Source organism: Phocoena phocoena, chromosome 4, assembly GCF_963924675.1.
Source record: "Phocoena phocoena chromosome 4, mPhoPho1.1, whole genome shotgun sequence".
Taxonomy (NCBI): domain Eukaryota; kingdom Metazoa; phylum Chordata; class Mammalia; order Artiodactyla; family Phocoenidae; genus Phocoena; species Phocoena phocoena.
This window is the reverse complement of record NC_089222.1, coordinates 40034525-40055256: the sequence shown is the minus strand read 5'-3', so window position 1 is coordinate 40055256 and position 20732 is coordinate 40034525. Positions and strand designations below refer to the sequence as shown.

General features: G+C 37.9%; 1 protein-coding gene across 3 annotated transcripts in view; it reads right to left on the bottom strand.

Annotated features, from left to right (window-relative positions):
- GFM1 (G elongation factor mitochondrial 1) overlaps positions 1-20390 on the bottom strand; it is a 42048-nt gene extending 21658 nt beyond the window's left edge. The window contains exons 1-11 of one of the 3 annotated variants that reach the window (XM_065876106.1): positions 20185-20390; positions 18716-18868; positions 17736-17868; positions 17083-17287; positions 15008-15124; positions 11293-11443; positions 7480-7634; positions 6824-6908; positions 4342-4479; positions 2472-2573; positions 754-810 (exon numbers count right to left, since the gene is read on the bottom strand). In XM_065876106.1, the coding sequence (XP_065732178.1) occupies positions 754-810; positions 2472-2573; positions 4342-4479; positions 6824-6908; positions 7480-7634; positions 11293-11443; positions 15008-15124; positions 17083-17287; positions 17736-17868; positions 18716-18868; positions 20185-20283 (1395 nt within the window). In that variant the 5' untranslated portion in view covers positions 20284-20390. Of the gene's footprint in view, positions 1-753; positions 811-2471; positions 2574-4341; positions 4480-6823; positions 6909-7479; positions 7635-11292; positions 11444-15007; positions 15125-17082; positions 17288-17735; positions 17869-18715; positions 18869-20184 lie in introns of those variants that run through there. The other 2 variants (XM_065876107.1, XM_065876108.1) reach the window with 2 other exon arrangements.
- Positions 20391-20732: the final 342 nt, after the last annotated feature.

Below are 20732 nucleotides of genomic sequence, written 5' to 3'. Positions count from 1 at the left end.
AAATCAGAATACGTTCTGTAAATGATAGTACCCAGATGACAAGAAATCATAAAATATTCACTCAATGCATGAATGAGTTAATGTCAATATATCACGTTAAAATGACTGTTATGAATGTAACTAACTTAAGAACTAAACAATTGTGTTTCAAGATCAGGACTAATTCCAATGACAAGCAATGCATATGCAGAACCTATTCAAGCAATTTTGGCTAAAAAGCTAAATGACATCAAATCCAATCATAAAACTTTGTATTTGAAAGTGAGTCCAAACAGCCTTGTTTGAAGGCCTTCCATGTTATAGTCAGACATTTACTTCATAACTACCACAGATGTAGAGATGTATTATAATCCATGAGGCAATTAATCTACGCAATATTTTAATATACTTTACAGTGAGGTTTTTCTGCAACTTAGGACAAATGCCTCAGTTGCCTCTCTTCCATCTCTTATGATCTGAATCTAGGAAGTTACTCACACTTAACACTCCAGAGCCAATGATATACCTTTACTATAGTAAAGAGTTATAAAGTACAGTCTCATGAATACTTTAATACCATCAACTTCTTCAAATATACTGTGAAGTACTTACTACTAATAGACTGGTAAATTTTAAAAGGTGATCTGAATACCAAAAGAGGAAATAGAGACCATAAGACTGCTGGTTATCACAAGACACCATGTGCATTGTGGAGACAGACAAAAAAGAGGTCAAGTTTTTACTGTGATATACTGAGCGTTATTAAACTCCTACCTTGTTAGAAGGCTTCACTGCTATTGAAATGACAGGATCAGGAACATGAATTGACTCCTAAAATATTTTTCAAAGAACAGAGAAGAATTCAAATACAGTACCGTATGTGTCAGGGATGGATTAATTTTAATGTTCTCCTTTACAACAGAACAAAAGACAAATACTAGTCAACATCTTAGGGTAGACAAATATATCTTGGTCTGTTTTTCCTTAAATAAATGAATATATTAACATATATAGGTGTCCACTTATATGATCTCCTCCCTCCCAAAATAACAAAAATAAAGCATCTATTTACTTACTTAACTGTTTAAGACCCTTAAGTTTGTTGACACTTTCAGTTTAACATAATCGTTACGTATAATGAATTCAAATGCTGAGATGTGGAATACTTGTTAGCTAGTGGCTACATCTGCTATAGCTATCTTCTGATAAGTTATTTAATCAAAATATACTGCCATCACTGATAAGCAGAGAAAGGGACTAGACTCTTTATACATATGATATTCATTTAATCAGTCACAACTCTGAGAGGCAGATATTATTATCCCCATTTTACAAATAGAAGCATTAAAGGCTTGGCAAGAAGAATAACTAACTTGGCCAAGGGCCAGCAGGTAGCACAGGGCAGAGGTAAGACTGACCAGGGTCTATTTGCCTCAACACCTGAGTACTTCCCACAACCTCCAGTCCCTTCGTATTGGTAATGACAAGTTTAGAAAAAGCCTTATCAATAATACTTGTCAAAAAGTCCCCTTATCTAGATCCCCCAAAAACCTTTACAGAGTTATGATTTTTGCAGTGTCCTAACTTCACATGTAAAACCACAGACATTAGAGAGTATTTTATATAAAAAAGCTAAATTATAAAATTAAGAATTCATCATATGGTACAGGAGCTATTATAGTGCTCACCTGTTAGGTTGGACCAGTTCTTATATAAACAACCCACTGTAAATTCCTTCACTGCAAACCACCTATCCCCTGTGTACTCATGTTCGTCCTTTACTGAGTGAATTCAGGAGAGGGAGCACCCTCATGAACACATGGTCAGACTGTGCAAGAGCCTACTGTCCTGTGGGGGCAAAAAGGGGAGGAGTAAAGGGGACTGAAAGGCGGGGACTGAAAGGCAGGAATTGCCCGAGCATGCTCTTCCCTTCAGTCTCCCTCAGTGATGAAAAGGGACCTATGAGTTCCACAAGGCAGGCTGTGTACAGTAAGTGGGACTGTCTAGTTGCATCCTGCCTGCAGGGCAGGGTTCTGTTCTGTCATGCTGCCCCTGGAGTCTAGCCAAAATGTTACAGCCTGCTCTTACAGTTCTCTAGGGGATTGAGGGAAGGGTCCAATCTCCAGCTGCCGAGTTAATAAGGAAGGAGCTCTTGGCTGGGACTAGCCTGATGATGGTGACAGCAATTAGAGGTGTGCCCACAATGGGGAGGCAGATCTCAGGGTAGGAGTCAGCGCTACACATCCCAGGTTACCTGGTGGAGATTTTCCCTCCATGCTAAACCCTGGAGAATGGTGGAATGATTTTACTACGAAAAACCAGGTAAGTTAGCTAACAGAGCACTTGTTTAGTTGACATTAAAAGAGCCATAACCAACCTACACTTGATGCCCGTGGCGCTCAATGAAAACTTCTGTGGTTGTTTTTCTGAAGTACTAAAACATAGACTTTTGAAACGCAAGTGATAAACAGCTTTGAAGTTAAATGACTTACCATAGAAAGGCCACTATTATCTTTGTTTGTGAATGTGTCTCCACTAGCACAGTCAATGCCAAACAATGCACAGATGTCTCCGGCAAACACTTCCTCAATATCCTAAATAAAGAATACAATACGATACTTGCAAGTAATACAAACCAGGACATAACTAAAAAGTAATTGCACAATAAACACATTGTACACAAACAAACGTGGCAGAATCTCACCATGAATTCCACAAAGAAGGAATCAGACAGAATCGATGCAACATCAACAATCAACCACGGCAAGATATACCTTCAACAGGGCCCTTATTTAAACCACACCTCAACTGACAAGATTTTACTTTAAATGGAAACTCCGAGCTATGGCATCTTTACTTGGAGGATCTGCAGTACTGACAGAACACAGAACTTCATGGTTCTAAAGTTATTTCTATAGAATTAAAAAGCATGTAGTATAGAATGGATAAACAACAAGGTCTTACTGTATAGCACAGGGAACTATATTCAATATCCTGTGATAAACCATAATGGAAAAGAATATGAAAAAGAATGTATATATATGTATAACTGAGTCACTTTGCTGTACAGCAGTAATTAACACAACATTGTAATTCAACTATACTTCAATTAAGAAATAAATTTTAAAAAGATAAATTCAAAAAAATAAAAAATACAATTCTATCAGAAAGAAAAACAAACAAAAAACATGTAGTACTATATGTGCTGCCACAGTCCAACAATGAGATGTGTATGACAAAGGCATACAAGGAAAACCTGCAAAGGAAGTTTTGGAAAACAAAGGCAGGAGAATGGAGTCTACTGTACTTAAAATAATCTTAATTTCTCACAGATGCAGGCAGTTAAAAAAACACAGGAAATCTAAGAATAAAGCACTGGTGCCTCTAAACTTCCTAGTCTTTTTTTATATTGACAGTTCATTAATAACAGCTGTGGCTGTGAATGAGCAAGTGTGTGTGTCTTGCTTTACTGGTTACACAGCTGTACAGATCGATCTCCTAGCTTCTGGCCCATGAAAGAGCTGTAACAATCACTAATCCCTCTAGCCTGCCCCCTGCTGCCTATCTCAAAAAAGAGCAATGATGTCTAATTTTGAAAGACTGCCTATTCATTTTCCAGGAGATAAAAAAGTTATGGCCACTGAAAATTTCTGAATGTCGTAACATTTTGCTTAGACTAATAAATTTCTCTAGGAATATAGAGCTGAATTGAGAAAGGGTGCAAGAAGGAGACAACCTCACACACTTGGTATTCCTGCCAAACCTTAACCCTATGGACCACAGAAGGCTAGGACAGATTCAGAGCCAATTCAAGAATTCAAGCCATAAGCCAAAGTTTATCTCCCAGACTAGACCCTCAGAGGTTTTAAATGCTCAGATGAATTCTGGCATCAATATGGCCCTTCTGGGGGTTGGTTCTACTTCCATATTTCAGGAAGTAAATCTACTGAACAATGTGGGAAGTTATGTATGAATTTATTACTCTCATTTACCTTTGAGAACCACAGTTCCACTGTCCTAAAAACCTATTATACTCTTCGTAAGGATAGCTCTTGAGGAAAGTGTTGAATCTTGTGCTCCGAGTCTTAGGGAACTAATGTCCCTTTTCCTTAACCTTGGCCACTGAGGAAATACAGCTAACTCACAAATGGCGGTTTAAAATGTGTTCCTGACATTTGCTAATTTAGCCTACACCAAAGTGCCACATGAGAATTGTAGCCCACCTAACTAAAAAGGAAGAAGCTAGGAAAACACATTCAACTAGAAGTGATTTTCTTGTGGGGCTCAGGATACCAAGAAGGTAGATATATTTCACTTGCATTAGAGAAATTCCTGACCTCACAACAATGCCCAGGTACTCGCCTCCATCATGTCGGCATGCATGTGAACCAGCCGTTGCACCCGTACTTTCTTTCTCGTCCTCGTATTATAGATGGTATCACCCTTCTTCAACTGTCCTTGATAATTTCGAACATAAGTTAACTGTCCAAATCGACCTGCCTAGAAGTCAAGATTGGATAAGGTCAGAAAGAATAAAAAAGAAACACAGGAATCAAAGTTAAGAGGGAAACTGCACAACTACCTTCAAATATTTGCTATCAGTTTTAGTAGTACAACTTATATACATGCTTCAGTTTGTTGTCATAAACTACTTTAATACTAGTTTTGAATATAGATAAGTTAAATGGTTGTTCTTTGATATCAAAATCCAAGATACTACTTTTGCTTCCTCTAAGTTATTAGAAAAAGTTTTAAAATTTATATAATAAGGAAGTTATTCCATAAGTTCAGTTTAATACAAGAAGACATAAAAATAAGGTATAATTATTAGAAAGACAACAATGTTGGAGAAACTAACATTGTTAGTTAGACTACATGTTAGAGAAACTTTGAGAGTCACCTGAAAAGCTACACAAATAAGAGTTCTGTAAAGTGACTGAATATAAAATGAATAATCAAGGATCATTTCCTCCTGAATAGTAACACTAACTTATTAGGTAAGTATTTAAAAGTTGCCAATTCTTCCCATGTTAATTTACAGGTTTAACACAATAGCAATAAAAATCAGAAGAGGAATTTTTAAACATTTTATTAGTGACTTTAATATTAGAAGAATGGATAAAAATAGAAAATAACTCTGAGTGATATAAGAATATATTAAATACTCCAAAACATAAATAGTATAAAACTAGCACAAATTAAACTGAACAGCCCATAGGGTATAGTATAAATAGCTAAAATGTTTAATTCATTTGTCAATAGAAGATAAATGACACATGACAATCAATGAAAAAATATAACATTGTTCAAAAACCAGTTTTGAACATTGTTCAAAAACTGGTAACTAGACAATTGTTCTTCTATTTGAAGGCAGAGGAAATACATTTAGATCCTACCTCACAGCATTCAGCAAACCAAATTCTAACTGGGTTAACAATGAACAAAACAAGAAACCCCACCACAAAAAAGTAGAAAGAAAAGTAAATATTTACAAAATATAATCAAAGAGGAAGATTTATAAGGTTAAAAATGACAAAATGACTAAAGACAAAGACTGATATATTTGTCTATGTAAATTTTAAACTGCGAATTGTTTTTTAAAAAACTTTATTAGAGAAAGGCTCATACAAATAAGTAAAACACTTTGACTCTAATTTTAAAAAAGGAAAGACAAAAGAAATAAAGAGGCAATTACAAAAGAGGAAATACAATTCCATAATGAATATATGGAAAAATGTTCTCTATTATTAGGAATTAAGGCAAGATGAAGTATTAAAATACTATTTTCATTTATGAAATCAGTAATGATTTTTAATGAACAATACTCAATGCTGATAAAGATTCATTGAAATAATCTAACATATACATTAATTCTGAGAGTATGAAAGCAATCTGGCAATATATATCATTAAATATTAAAATATTTCATACCTGTTACTCAATAATTACATTTCTGAGGATCCTAAGAAAAATATTCCTAAATATATATTTTTAAAAGCTTTATGCATAAAAATTGTTACTGCAATGTTATTTCTACTTTTTAATTTAAAATTACTTTTTCTGGTTTTAGAAGTAATAAAAAGCATATTGTAAAAATTTAAAAATAAAAACTACGAAAAAGCCCCCCCAATATAATTCCATCCCAGAAATAACCACTCTTTAACACTTTCAACTTATCCAACTTTTTTCCCACTTAAAATATTATACACAGAAGTAATAACACAACAAAAAGCACACCCAGTCCCCAAATGCTGGTTTCTAATACCATTCACAATTAAAAGAAATCAGGGCTCTTAGAGAAATGGCTGATTCTAGGGCTGGGGCAGGGAATATACAACGTAAGCCTGGAGAATCCTGTAGTGCCAGAAAGTAAGGAAGTATTCAAAAAAGCAAAATACGGTGGAATGTCTAAGGGGCACAGAAGCCAAGTGAAACAGCTCCAATGGCCAAAACTGGTCAATCTGGCAACAAAATAAGTAACATACCACTGGATTATAACTCAAAGTACAAAATAAATATCCATGAGTCCATACTGATAAAAATAAATGATTGAATAAATAAATATATGGGGAGAAAACACAATTCTCCTATACAGAAGAATCTCAAGTAACTTACATAGATACTGCTCCCTCAAGGAGGAAGAAAATAATTCCCAGCCCTTAAGTGTGGGCTGTGCCCAGGAACCTTCTTCTAAAGAGTCAATATGGAACGGGGTAGAGGGGAAAGTAACGTTACAGTGGAAAAACCTGTAACCAAATATTTCCTAAGTCATTTTATAATAGGAATAAAAGCCTAACAGAAAATTTCTATATATAGCAGTTAAATACATTAGAAAGCAACTTACCTCCAGTTTAAAAGCCAGGCCTACAAATGGATGGGAACTGTCTCTTCTGGGGTTCATTAAGATTTTGGTTTTCTCTTGTGAGTCACTTAAAATAAAAGAAATACACATTTATGAGATGCAATATTTGATATTTCTTTTGTATCAATTTGTTTCATCAGAATATTATCTGAGAAGAAACACATGTGCAGTAAACATTTCTGGGCTGATTCATAAGTGAAATTTCACTGAAACGGATCAATAAGAATAACTTTTCTGGCCTTAATTACTGCATTGTGACAGGACCAGAGCAGAATAAAAAACACAAAAATAGTCTGGCAGAAAAAGAAAAATTATCAATGAGAACTTCAAATTTTTTGTTTCTTAAAGCATTAAAAAAAATACAATTGGTTCCAAATGAGTAAATTTTCTAATGATGTAAACTTTGATAATGAAATAAATCATATTTCTAACTTACAAATAGAATATGATATGGGAAGGTATAATAAATATTTTTCTCTATGCCAAAATTGTTACCCAAATAGAAATGGAGATTGATTTTTGTAAATTATGGGGAAAACCCCACAATCGCAACTACAAGAACCATTCTTAAATACTTTCCCAGTGCACAAATGTTAAAGTCTTTGTGCATAAATTAAAAATCAATTTCCAAGACTTACTCCTGATTGAGAATAGCATAATTTTGGACTTCAGATGGATTTGGGAGGTATTCTAAAACAGCATCTAAAAGAGGCTGAACTCCTTTGTTCTTCAAGGCACTTCCCAAAAAGACAGGAGTAAATGACCTATTTAGAGTGGCTCTTCGAATTGCGAGCTACAAACGAAAAAAATTAATGATTAGTTTATCTTAAAGTTACATTTTGTGTTTCAGATCAATTACAAAGCGACAAATGAATGAAATGAATTGATACTCTTTGGAGTACTGGCTCTGGTGAAGACTGGAATCAGGTTCTCTATAACTTAAGATCAAAATACAAAAAAAGAAAAGAAAAGAAAAAAGGCTATTTAACTTTCAACACTGCAATTGCTTTCAACACTCCTGGAATGTCACTACCTTTCAATTTGGCAAGAAAAAGATATATATATACACACATAGAAAATAAACACACAGAACAGTGTAAACAGTATGTGAACAATTGTGTAAAATAGAGGGAACAGCAATACACACACACACACAGGTCTCTGGAAAGATACACCAGAAACTATTAACCGGCAACCTGTTTTAGGGACAGGGCAGAGAACTGGGCAGATGGGAGCCAGGTGGGAGACTTTTCCTGTGTACCTTTGTATAGTTGTTAAATGTTTAAATGATACGAAAGTTTAAACGATATGAAAGTATCACCTATTAAAAAAACATTTAGGGCTTCCCTGGTGGCGCCATGGTTGAGAGTCCACCTGCCAATGCAGGGGACATGGTTTCGTGCCCCGGTCCGGGAAGATCCCACATGCCGCGGAGCGGCAGGGCCCGTGAGCCATGGCCGCTGAGCCTGTGCGTCCGGAGCCTGTGCTCCGCAACGGGAGAGGCCGTGGCGGTGAGAGGCCCGCGTACCGCAAGAAAAAAAAAGAACAAAAAACATTTAACTGATTTGTTTTCTTTTTTTAAAGGACATACATATAGGAAGCCAAATAGTACAAACTGCTCATAAATTAAGGGCAGTGATAGTAACAAGGCTCTAAAATAACGACCTCCTGGTCGTGTCCCAACCCCTCGTGCAAGCACCGTCCATGTGTCCCAGCCTCAATCCTTACGGGCTACTGGCCTCAGAGGGAGCAGTGGACTTTAGCTCTAGCAGCTGGAAGAGGCCAACAGCAGTGCTGTGCTGTGGCCACAACCCACCACCGCAGAAATATGCAGCTGCATACAATTATTTCTCAGTCCTCAGGAAAAACAGAAAACTAGTTATCCTAAAAAGCTTAAAGCAAAACATTTATAACCACAATTTCTAAACATCACAATGAAAAGTAGGATAACAGCTGAGCACAATAAAAGGAGTATAAAAAGGAGAAAATAGGCATGGTAAGAAAGCAATTACTATTTGGAGCTATCTTAAAACACTTGCCTTTGCTGTTGCTAGGGACCAGAAATGGCTTGGTCACTAATCACTTAGGCTACCCTAGGCCACAAGGTCATGTCTTTGACTTTCCAACCCTCCCTATATGCAGCAGTAGGAACATATGAATCTTACCACGCTTAACTTTATATCCATTGAATAGAGAAACACATGGGGGTGGTTGATAAATAGAAACAAGGAGAAATTAAAGCTAACCCTATACCAGCCTAACAAAAGCTTTATTTTCCGGAAAATTTCCCTTACTTTTATAAGAATCACATTCATACTTGAAAACCGTTGCCTTTCCACTGTCCCTAATAACAATATATCCAACAACATAGAAACTAAAGTACATCCATGTATCCTGGCAGAAAACAGTAAACACAGCAGGGCTGAAACTGTCCCCCTTATAAAGGCCTGCTTGCAAGGCTGGGCCCCTGGCTGAGGCCTGGGGATCTGGATTTCTGGGAGTTTCCCAGCATTCCCAGAACTGGTAAGACTGGTTCACTGTGCCTATACTGTTGTACAAACACTGTGATGTGTGCTAAACACCTACTTTCCTTCTGGGAGTCTGGAATTTGGTACATGCTAGGCAACGGGTGTCTATGTGACCAGCCCCCAGTAAAACCTTGGCACTGAGTTTCTAATGAGTTTCCCTGGTAGACGTCATTTCACAGGTGCACTCACAACTTTCCGCTGGAGGAAACAGGCAAGCACTGCAAGACTGCACTGGATGCCTGGGAGCTTACGCCTGGTTTCTTCTGGACTTCACCTCATGTGCCTTTGCCCTTTGCTGATTTTGCTTTGTATCCTTTCACTGTAATAAATCATAGCCATGAGTGTGATTATGTGCTGAGTCCTTACTCCTAGTGAATCACAGAATCTGACATATTCCCTTTCATAGATCGAAACCTAACTCTCTACTGTGGTTCCTGGGTTACGGTGCTTGACTTTAATTAAGGCCCAGACCTATACTTTCCTACGTGGTGCTCCTTACTCATCAGAGAGCTGAGGTGATAAGGCCTTTGTGAATGGTAAAGAACTCAAGCTATAAGATATATTAGTAATCATCTCAGCTTCAATAGGGTTCTTTCCTTGTGCATTTGATCTATAAACTCCCTGACTGCAATGTCTTACACACAATAATTACTTGTCTGATATCTGCTAAGGGCACCAAGTGGTTTGGCAAAATAAATATCAGTCTTTTTATGATTTTTATTTTTATGATAAAATATACATAACAAAATTGACTATCTTTACAATTTTTAAGTGTACAGTTCAGTGGCATCAAGTACATTCACATTGCTGTTACCACTATCCACCTCCAGAACTTTTCACCGTCCCAAACTGGAACTCTGTACCCACTAAACTTCCCATTCTTCACCGCCACCCCCAGCCCCTGGTAACCACTATTCTACTTTCTGTCTCTAGGAATTTGACTATTCTGGGTACCTCACAGAAGTGGAATCATACAGTATTTGTCCTTTTACGTCTGGCTTATTTCACTTAACGTCATGTCCTCAAGACTCACCCATACTGTAGCATGTATAAGAATCTGATTCCATTTTAAAGCCAAAACATACCCTCCATTGTATGAATATACCAATTTTGTTTATTCATCCATTGATGGACATTGGGTGGTTTCCAACTTTTGGCTATTGTGAATCACGCTGCTATCAACATTGGTGTACAAATATCTGGGTCCCTGCTTTCAATTCTTTTGGGTACACAGAAGTGGAATCGCTGGATCATATGGCAGTTCTAGGTTTAATTTTTGAGAAATCACCATACTGCTTTCCACAGTACATGCATCATTTTACATTCCCCAGCAATGCACAAGGGTTCCAATTTCTCCATATCCTCACCAACACTTATTTTGTTTTTTAAATAATAGTCATCCTAATAAGTAAAGTGGTATCTCATTGCGGTTTTGATTTGCTTTCCCTAATGATTAGTGATGCTGAGCATCTTTTCATGTGCTTATTGGCCATTTGTTATCTTCTATGGAGAACAGTCTATTTACAAACTGAATACCAGTTTTAGGCAGGGATCTTCTCTTTATTTTTTAAGAGCTGAACAATCAAGTAAAAAAATCTATACAGCCTTCCAAATAGTACAACAGGGTACATTTCTAATTTATCTTCTTTCTTCTTAATAAGACTATGTCCAAGAGGTTGGCAGTGTAAGTATCTTTTTTCCTAGAACTATGACTCTTTTCCCATTTTACATAACTCACTACTTAAAAAAAGAGAATAATTTGCCATGTCAAGTATTTTTTTAAGAAACCAATTATGTTAACAACTTTGCTCCGATTTCATTAATAAAACCCCTGCATAAAAGCACCATGTCCCTTCCCTGCAAAAAAAAAAAACCAAAAGCCCTTTTTCTTATTAATATAAGATTAATTTTGAGAGCACTTGCCTTTAAATCGGAAATTGAGGGAATTTTTTCTTCCAGAAACATCTCACCAAGTTGCTCATCTGAATTAGCAACACATTCAATCAGCTCCTGCCGGTGGTCAGCTGCCGCCGCCCTGAATTCTGCTGGAATTTCCCCATATCGAACAACCTGACTAAAAGTAGAAATGTTTTATTTTGGTACTTTAAGAATATTCAGTTAAATTGTAAATCAACTATACTCCAATAAAGATTAATTTAAAAAAAGAATATTCAATTAAACATATAAGCACCAATGAAAAAGATAAACTAATGGCCAAAATATTTTTTTAGATAAGAGCTCTGATATATTTGCGTTAAAATCACAAATAAGAAAACTGTGAATCTTTAAAATTCAGAATAGTGGGCAAAATACTTTAAACAAGCAAAGCAAGCTGCTCAAGGTTGTACTACTAGTAAACAGATGAGCCATGATTCAAAGCTAAACTGACTCCAAAACCCATGAGTACAGGTGACCTTTGAACAACACAGGTTTGAACTGCACAGGTCCACTTATACACGGATTTTTTTCAATAAACATGAAAAAATATATGTGTATAACATTGTATACAAAACTTGTATTGAAGTGGACAGCCTATCATTATATAGGAATAAGATAAGTGATATTTAATATGAAATTAATGTGTTAGTTTTCTTACTGTTTTATAGCTTTGCTTTCAAAGAATTATATCACCATACAGTGTGCCTTTCTCACATAATTAAAGAAACTGTGTATCATCACAAGTAATTTTTTTTAAAGTCACAATGCTTCCAATACTGTATTATGAATATGATTATATGATATGCCGTAAAAATTCTACGACGACTCATTCATTAGCATACAGACAGGCTACTGCATTACATCCATTATACCAGGCTACCATAAAGCAGCAGAGTGCTGCTTCTTCCTTATCAATGTAGGAATTGTTATACCTGTATATAAATATGAATTTCTTTTCATATTTTATCTTTTCATTTTTGATACCTAGTGTTAGTAATACATATAACATCTACAGTGCTTTGACTCATATAAGCTTTTACTGATGTAGGTATTACTTTCCATATTGATACATACAGTACAATACTACAAATGTATTTTCTCTTCCCTATGATTTTCTTTAACATTTTCTTTTCTCTAGCTTACTTTATTGTAAGAATACAACATGTAACATACAAAATATGTGTCAATCAACTGTGTTACACGTAAGGCTTCCAGTCAACAGTAGGCTATTAGTAGTTAAGTTTTGGGGGAGTCAAAAGTTATACTTGGATTTTCAACTGCACGGGGGGATCAGCACCTCTAACCCCCACATTGTTCAATGGTCAACTGTACTTGAAAATTCTATTAACCAAATTAATCAGAATATCACAGTCGGGACTTCCCTGGTGGCGCCGTGGTTAAGAATCTGCCTGCCAATACAGGGGACACGGGTTCGAGCCCTGGTCTGGGAATATCCCACATGCCGCAGAGCAACTAAGCCCATGAGCCACAACTACTGAGCCTGTGCTCTAGAGCCCACAAGCCACAACTACCGAAGCCTGTACGCCTAGAGCCCATGCTCCACAACAAGAGAAGCCACCACAATGAGAAGCCTGCGCACCGCAAGGAAGAGTAGCCCCCACTCGCCACAACTAGAGAAAGCCCGCGTGCAGCAACAAAGACCCAATGTAGCCAAAAATAAATTTATTAAAAACTCCATGTATCAGTAGTTTTCATAATCTTTAAAAAAAAAAGAATATCACAGTCTCTGACAAGCAGGATTAGAGACTTGACTATTCCTTTTCATTAATAGCAGTTTTTAACACAGAACACTCCATTCTGTAGTTTAAAAAAAAAAAGGTTACTAATTATGACAGACTCTTCAACCTTGACCTCAGTTCTCCATCCCTGTAGGGGCCAGACAGGTAAGAGTCACAAATAAAATACAAAACAGAGAAATGGATATACTTGATATTTAGAAACATCAGTCTTAACATTTTAAAAGGATTTCTTTAAAAATGGAATCTAACGTCGAAAAATAACAAGCTTTTCAGAAAACACATTCCTGGGGGAAAAAAAAAGGGAAAAGAAGCCAATTGCAAATAATTGCAAGTAGTCAGAAAATAATTCTTATTGTCCTAAAGAATGCTCTTCAGAACTTAATTTTTTCCATTCTGGCAAGCTCCCTGCTTCTTAGTCTTTCACGTCAGAATCTTCCTTTCAAAATGTACATACCCAGTGGTCTAGGGCTGGGAAAGGGGGCAGGTATGTTAAGAAGTTCCACCTGGGCTTCCCTGGTGGCGCAGTGGATGCAGGGGACACGGGTTCATGACCCGGTCTGGGAAGATCCCACATGCTGTGGAGCGGCTAGGCCCTTGAGCCATGGCCGCTGAGCCGGCGCGTCCAGAGCCTGTGCTCCACAACGGGAGAGGCCACAACAGTGAGAGGCCCGTGGTTCTGATGTACAACAATGTTTAAAAGCCTCTGCTTCAGTAGACAGAAACCTGTGCCCTGGTAATTCTGAGGAAGCAGATTTATTCATTTACTTAAAAATCTTTTCTGAGTCTCTATTTTGTACCAGACAGTTCTAGGGCTGGGTACACAGCAGCGAATAAACCTGATAAAAATCCTTGTCCCTTACATTCTAAGGAGTGAGAGATAAACTTTGCTGTCATTACTTAGTTGTCAAACAAAAAGTAAGAGTGAGAAATGCCTTGTCCACTGAATAGGCTTGATCTTTTTCCCTACCTACAAGACGGTCGATAAGGATAAATTCTATATAGTTAACTGATCACAATGCCTTTCACCCACCTGCCAGACCAGCAATCTCAGTTCCATAGCAGAAAAAGGAAACCCCTAATAAAGGACCTTCGGAGAGAACTGCCAGGCTACTGGGTCCACGCTTCAGAACAAAGGTTCATTTATGACTCCCCAAATTGTCTAGAATAGTGCCATTCAAACTGTGGTCTGCAGACCTGAAACATCAGCACCACTTGGGAGCTTTCCAGAAATGCAAACTCCAGGCCCACCCTACAGCTACTGAATTAGAATCTCTGAAGGTGAATCCAGAGATTTATGTTTTAATAAGCTCTCTAGGTGACTTTTCTGAATGCCATGGTTTGATAACCACTGCGCAGTTACAATGCTTTGTATGCAAAGGTCTCTTCAAAAGTTGGTTGACAGACCAAAACCATTTCAAAAGTTACCAATTTGCTTTTTGTATTGCCTAAACCACATGTATACAAGTTTTAACTTCTTTTATATATTAATCTTTTTATTTTTGTAATCCCATGAAGTAGGTAGAGGAAATATTTATGATTCCTATTTTCTTCCCAGTTTTTATAATAATACCCAGAACATAGTAGCTGTTCCAGAAAAGTCTACAGAATGAAAGAATACATGGATGAATGCATGAACAAGTAGAAGAAGAGATATTACATCACTAGCCCAAGCTGAAGGCCTCCTTTCACCAAACCGTGTATATCATAATGCGATATAAATATATCATCCAAAGAGTAATATACTCTCCCTTGGAATGAATACTAAGCAAAATGGGAAGTAACTAGGATTAAAAGCATTAAAACAAAATCATCTTAGAGGATATTCTTCCAGCCACATTTCAAAAAGAGAAGTTTATATTTAAAGCACTCATCCTTTTCCTTCTCTTTGATACTTTTTAAAATATAAGATTTTAATAGAATAGTATATTTTTAACACTTACCCAAAGTCTCCATCAAAATAGATGGCTCGTTCCTCAATAAGATCTATAATACCTTTAAAATCACCCTCCAAACCAATGGGTAATTGCACAAATGCTGCATTATGACTTAGTTTAGACCTGAAAAATAAAAATACATGTTTACCCCTTTTTTTCTCCCCAAATCCCTTTGAAATGACAAAATAAATATAAAAAGAAATCAATGGCAGATCTGTGGAACTGATCAGCAGGTCAGAGCGGAGGATACAAAAGCATTTGGGAACAGACTGACAGCCAAACTCACTGTGCTCAGGAAGCCTCAACCCTATTCGGGCAACAAAAAGAACTGTAAGATACGTATTTTCCCATCAGATCCCCAGAATACCCTGGATCAGAAACAGAAGAGGGGAAAACAGGTCATTGAGTGGTTGGCCAAGAAATTAAAGGATAGTGGGATAATTGTACCCACATCTCATTCTTGGATCAGCTGACTCTAGTGAAGCTGAGTATAGCTATCTGAAAAGGAAGTTCCTTAGGGGGAAAACCCTTAGAGTGGGTATTAAAGTCAGACACTCATCATCGGCCTGTACCCTCAATCAGGCACAACCACCGAAGAGAAATCAGACTCACTGGCAGGGATTTACACTCAAGTAGAAATATGCTCTAGCTAACTGTGCTCTAGATTCTAGGTACCCATCTATAACTATGGATAGATAACTAAGAACCACCAAATATCTGAAGGAAATCAATAGCTTCCAAGACAGGTGGGAGCTCAAGAAATGGTACTAACCTCCAAGGACAAAGTTACTAGAAGAAAATAAAATGTAAAGATCTAAAAAGGAATTACCTCTATTAATAAAGATGTCACAATAAAAGGAAAGTTTATAGAAATTAACTACATAACTGCTGGGATTAAAAAGAACAAAAAACAGGCTAAATAACAGAAGGGATGCAGATGAATACCAGATTAGTGAGTTGGAAGACTGACCTCAAAAATTCTCTCCTAACCCAGTGAAAAATTAGAAGGAGACAAAGTGTGAGAAAGTATGGTAGAAAAGTTAAGACACAGAGGCCAGATTCAGAAGTTTCAAGATCTGTTTAATGGGAGAATGAGGTAACGGGTAAAAGGGAGTGGTGCAAAGAAAGAACCAAAGTAGTCAAATAAATGCTGAAACAGAATCTGCCTGGAATTCAGGAAAAAACTTGGTGCAAAGAGACCATCTATTGCCAACCACAAGTAAAATATAATTAGAAAAAAAAAGTGAAAACGTTTCGTTATCCCAAGTAAGTATTACAAATGCCCAATAAAGAAAAAATTCACTCTCATGTTCTCAAAAACATCACTTCCATCAGAGAGCACACAGCAATACTGTCAGTTAAAGTTCCTCAACACGGTATCTTTTGTCATCAGACACATCACTCTTAGTCTCTCCACTACCATAAACCTTACTGCCTACATCCATCAGCTCTGCCACGTGCAACTTGGGTAGGAACTCTACCGCTACATTTACAGATCTACAAAAGGTGAAAAGTGAAACTCCGACTCTTTTCAAAGGCTGTGTGAAACACGCAGTATTGTGCAAAATGTAAAATCATATCAATACCACTGGGTTATGTCTGATTCAGACAGGAAGTACTGCTGTTGTCTTAACAAATATGTTAACAAATAAAAGCAAGAGAATATAGCGTACTAATTTAAGTCATTAAAATTCCTCAAATGAAGGTTAAAATTGAAGATAATCCTCTAGCTTTGTCTAAATAAATGCACAGTAATTTTAGAATCTAACCTAGATTATAACTTCTCTAATTAGAGCAAAACACTACAAATTGCCAGATGGTTTTCTGAATTCACCTTCAATCTCCCTAAAATTTAAGTCATATTTCTTCCATTTTACAGAGAAAGTAGTTGATGAAATCACATCACAAACCAAACTACGGACCTTAGTGTTCCATTTACTATAAGTCATACACATAGATGAATTTTAAAAAGGAAAAAAAATTTAAGGGGATAAAGCTTAATGACACTGAATTAACTGTCCTTCTGGATGTGAGGTTTGTTATCTGGATCATCACCCCCGCTCTGTTCTAAGGTTCAGTACCTCATTTGCTGCAGGGCCCTGGCTGGGTTGGAGCCCATTCGGTCGAGTTTGTTAATGAAAGTTAGAAATGGAACACTGTAGCGCTTCATCTGACGATTAACAGTCATGGTCTGGCACTGCACCCCTCCAACGGCGCACAGAACAAGGATGGCACCATCCAGCACCCTCAGGGCTCTTTCAACTTCTATTGTGAAGTCCACATGCCCTAAATGAGACAGAGAACTGTGTCGGGGTCTTAAAAAGCAGTATGAATTTTTACAACATGTACAAGTAAAAGTTCTTCTATCTCTGATCATTACGTATGTCTTCTAAATAAAATATGAACTCCTTAAACCACCAATACTGTTCACTTACCATAAGGTTCAGGGGCTCAACAAAATCACTTCAAAAGATACTAGGGCATGGGCATCTTTGGAATCAGCTGCAACATGTAAAAGGCAAGAACATTCCTATTCACAATTTCTTTGCACTATTTTTCAAAGAAACCACTTAAAGATAAAGTATTCTAGGTCCCAAGTCAGATTTCTCTAATAGGGAATTCACAGTCACACTTTTGAGTATTATTTTATACTCAAAAATGAGCAAGATCATGGTAAAGAACTAAATATGCCACTGCCAAAACAAGCTGCAATAAAACCAAGAACTTAGCTCACCAGGAGTATCTATAATGTTGATATTGACATCTTTCCACATGGTATAGGTGGCCGCTGACTGAATAGTGATTCCTCTTTGTCTTTCTAGTTCCATGGAATCCATGACAGCACCAACTCCATCTTTACCTTTTACCTAAACACAAGCACAGCAATTCAGATTTCTCTGTCCTGCATTCCAAGAAATCTTCACAGATGGAACCAGAACACAGATAGTTAACTGATGCAATTTTCAGAGAAACCTAATTGTCAAACCATATCATCTCATGGAGTAGAAAATTGATTACAGGTTTTGCCCTCTATTAACCCTAACCCTTTTTTCATTGCCATTTTTAGCAGCTGCTACCACTGAGCATTACCTGGTCTTAGAGCCATCCTTGCTCCCTCTGCACTGTTCCTGCCCACCAGCCCTATGTTAGTCTGTGAGCAGATATGCAGAGAGAGATTTTTCCCTGCTGTGTTTCTTGTGGACTTTGAGGTCTGGGTGGGAAGAATTCAGCTTTTAAAGTCTGTGATTTAATGAGATGATCTTCATCTGAAGTAACATTTTTAAGTGGAGAGTTGAATTACTCAATAATATGTAATGTCTTCAGGAGAGTTTCAAGGTTTTCTAAAATAATTCTTTCCTGACATATGTATTTTTTAACTATTAAACGCATTTTAAACCCTTTTTCCACTTAACATTATAAACATCTCTCTATAACATTAAAAGTATGTACACATTATTTTAATGGCTGCTTAAGGGTACATCATACTGACTTAACATTCTTAAAAAACAGCCTACTCAGTATACCCACAGTGATGGTCTCTAGAAAGATTCCTCAGAGCAACATTTCAAGCCAACCTGATCTATCCATTTTGTGACTCTGATTAAAGATCCACTGTTACCATTCTTTTAATCTTTCAGGTTTGTAGTTTCTTAAATCCTTATAAAACAATTAAAACCAAGGTCAAACTAATGGCATCAACCATGAACCACATACCTCATGCATTTTTGCAATTCTGCCAGTGTAGTAAAGCACTCGTTCTGTTAATGTAGTTTTCCCAGAATCAATGTGAGCTGAGATTCCAATATTTCGTATCTTTTCATTAGGTATCACCCCTGATGAATACCATCGGCAAATCTTCCAATTAGCCTGAAAAAATAAGAGAGCTCAATTCAATGCACTTTTCATGAGAAAACAGTGGATAATTAGAAAGGGTTTAGTGGACATCTTTCCTCCAAGAAATCTCAATGGACACAAAACATCGTATGTGATTGTCTGAAAAGGCAAAAGAAGGAATGTCTCAACCTGAAACTCCTGTAACCAAAGAAGAGGCTGCAAGAGAGAAGAGAAAAGACATACTCTTAAAAATAAATAAGTCAGAAAAGATATATTCAAATTAATTAATTAAATAAATAAAAGGGAACAGATACTTTTACCGGATGGCACAAGTTTGAAAATATACACTGGGGCTGATAAAATCAGAAAAACTGCTCCCAACAACTACTTTAAAAGGAAATATAGTTTTTACTCTAAATTTTACTTTGATTTTTTCCCCCTTCCTCCTTACTGTAGTTCACAGCTAGCAAGGACGTTTGAGGACTTATATGCTCTATGCAGTGGTGCCAATAGCTTCAAGGCAGCCCACAAAAGGTCTCCAATTCCTTTCCATCCCCAAACAATTAGTAACATTAAAACAACAACAACAACTTTATTTTACTCTGGTGGTGATGGGGAATCCTGCATTTATGGAAACAAAACACCATATAAATCTCTCTATATAGGACTGCCCATCCAAAATGCACTGCAGCCACTTCTGGGAAAAGGGAAGAACTTGGAAAACCTGGGTAAAATGGAATCTGGGTGATGGGCACTTGGTTGATTAAATCCCACGGATATCAGCGAGCAAAGCAAAGGAGGTTTGCATGACAGGAAAGGCTCAACTCCTACCTAATCCTAGTCCACTCTGCGCTCCCCGCGCCCCGCACAAAAAGCAGACACAGAACCAAAGAAAGGTACTGGGAGGGTCGGGCTCCAAATCAAACAACCCAGGGTCAGCTGAAAGAGGGATCAGTCAGGCCAACGACACTCTGTAATGAAAAGAGCACGGCATAACGAGTCAGAAGCCCTGGATTCGAGCCCTAGACACACTAATTTTTCTCGAGTGAAGGTTGTCTCGACCTTCACTCCAGTCACCTCTCCTCTCTAAGTTATACCAAAACTAAGAGGCTTAACCGTAAATCGGAGGCCGCCGAACCTCCCAGCGCACCGAGACGCTGCTCATTAATAACCAGCAGCTGTGCAGATACCGAGGGGCTTTTCAGCGCTGAGGTCGACAGCTCACATTCGGAGCTGTCAGTAAGGAGGTGCCAGGGAGGGTAGGAGTGTCACTTCCTCCCTGGCTCCGGACACACCGCAAGGTCCCGGGAGAGTCCGTGGTGCGGTGTCGCCCCGCCGGACTCCACTACCTGCTTCCATTGCCAGCACAGGGCGGCGGGGACCCGCGGGAGCGGCCGGCTCTCCACAGCCGCGGCGGCGGCGGCAGCGGCGGTTCCCAGCAGCCTCATGGCTAGCGCAGAACAGACGCGAAGTTCCCGCAGCTCCGGCTCTGCCCGGCAACCAGCACCACCACCACAGGCGTTCAGAGGCACGCCGGCAACCCGTGCCGGAAGAGAACTTCACGTGCGAAGGATGAGAGGGCGGGGAGAAAAATAGAGAGGGGAGAAGCTTCCGGTTGTCAGAGCCGAGCAGCACCCTCCGCTGCCAGGATGCCCTCTGCCGACTAGGAAGAGGAAGTGCAGTCACTTTGCGGAGCTAATCAGGGTTTTGGCACGCTACCAGAAAGATGCAGCCTTTAAACGTGGTTGTTTTCCCCATACAGCAGAGTGCAGAGACGTTTATAATAGAATTTACGTTAAAAAAATACAAAATTGTTATCTATGCTACTACAGAAATATGAAAAAATAATTGATCTATAGGATGACCTGTAAAGAACGTGGAAAAATAATGAACTATC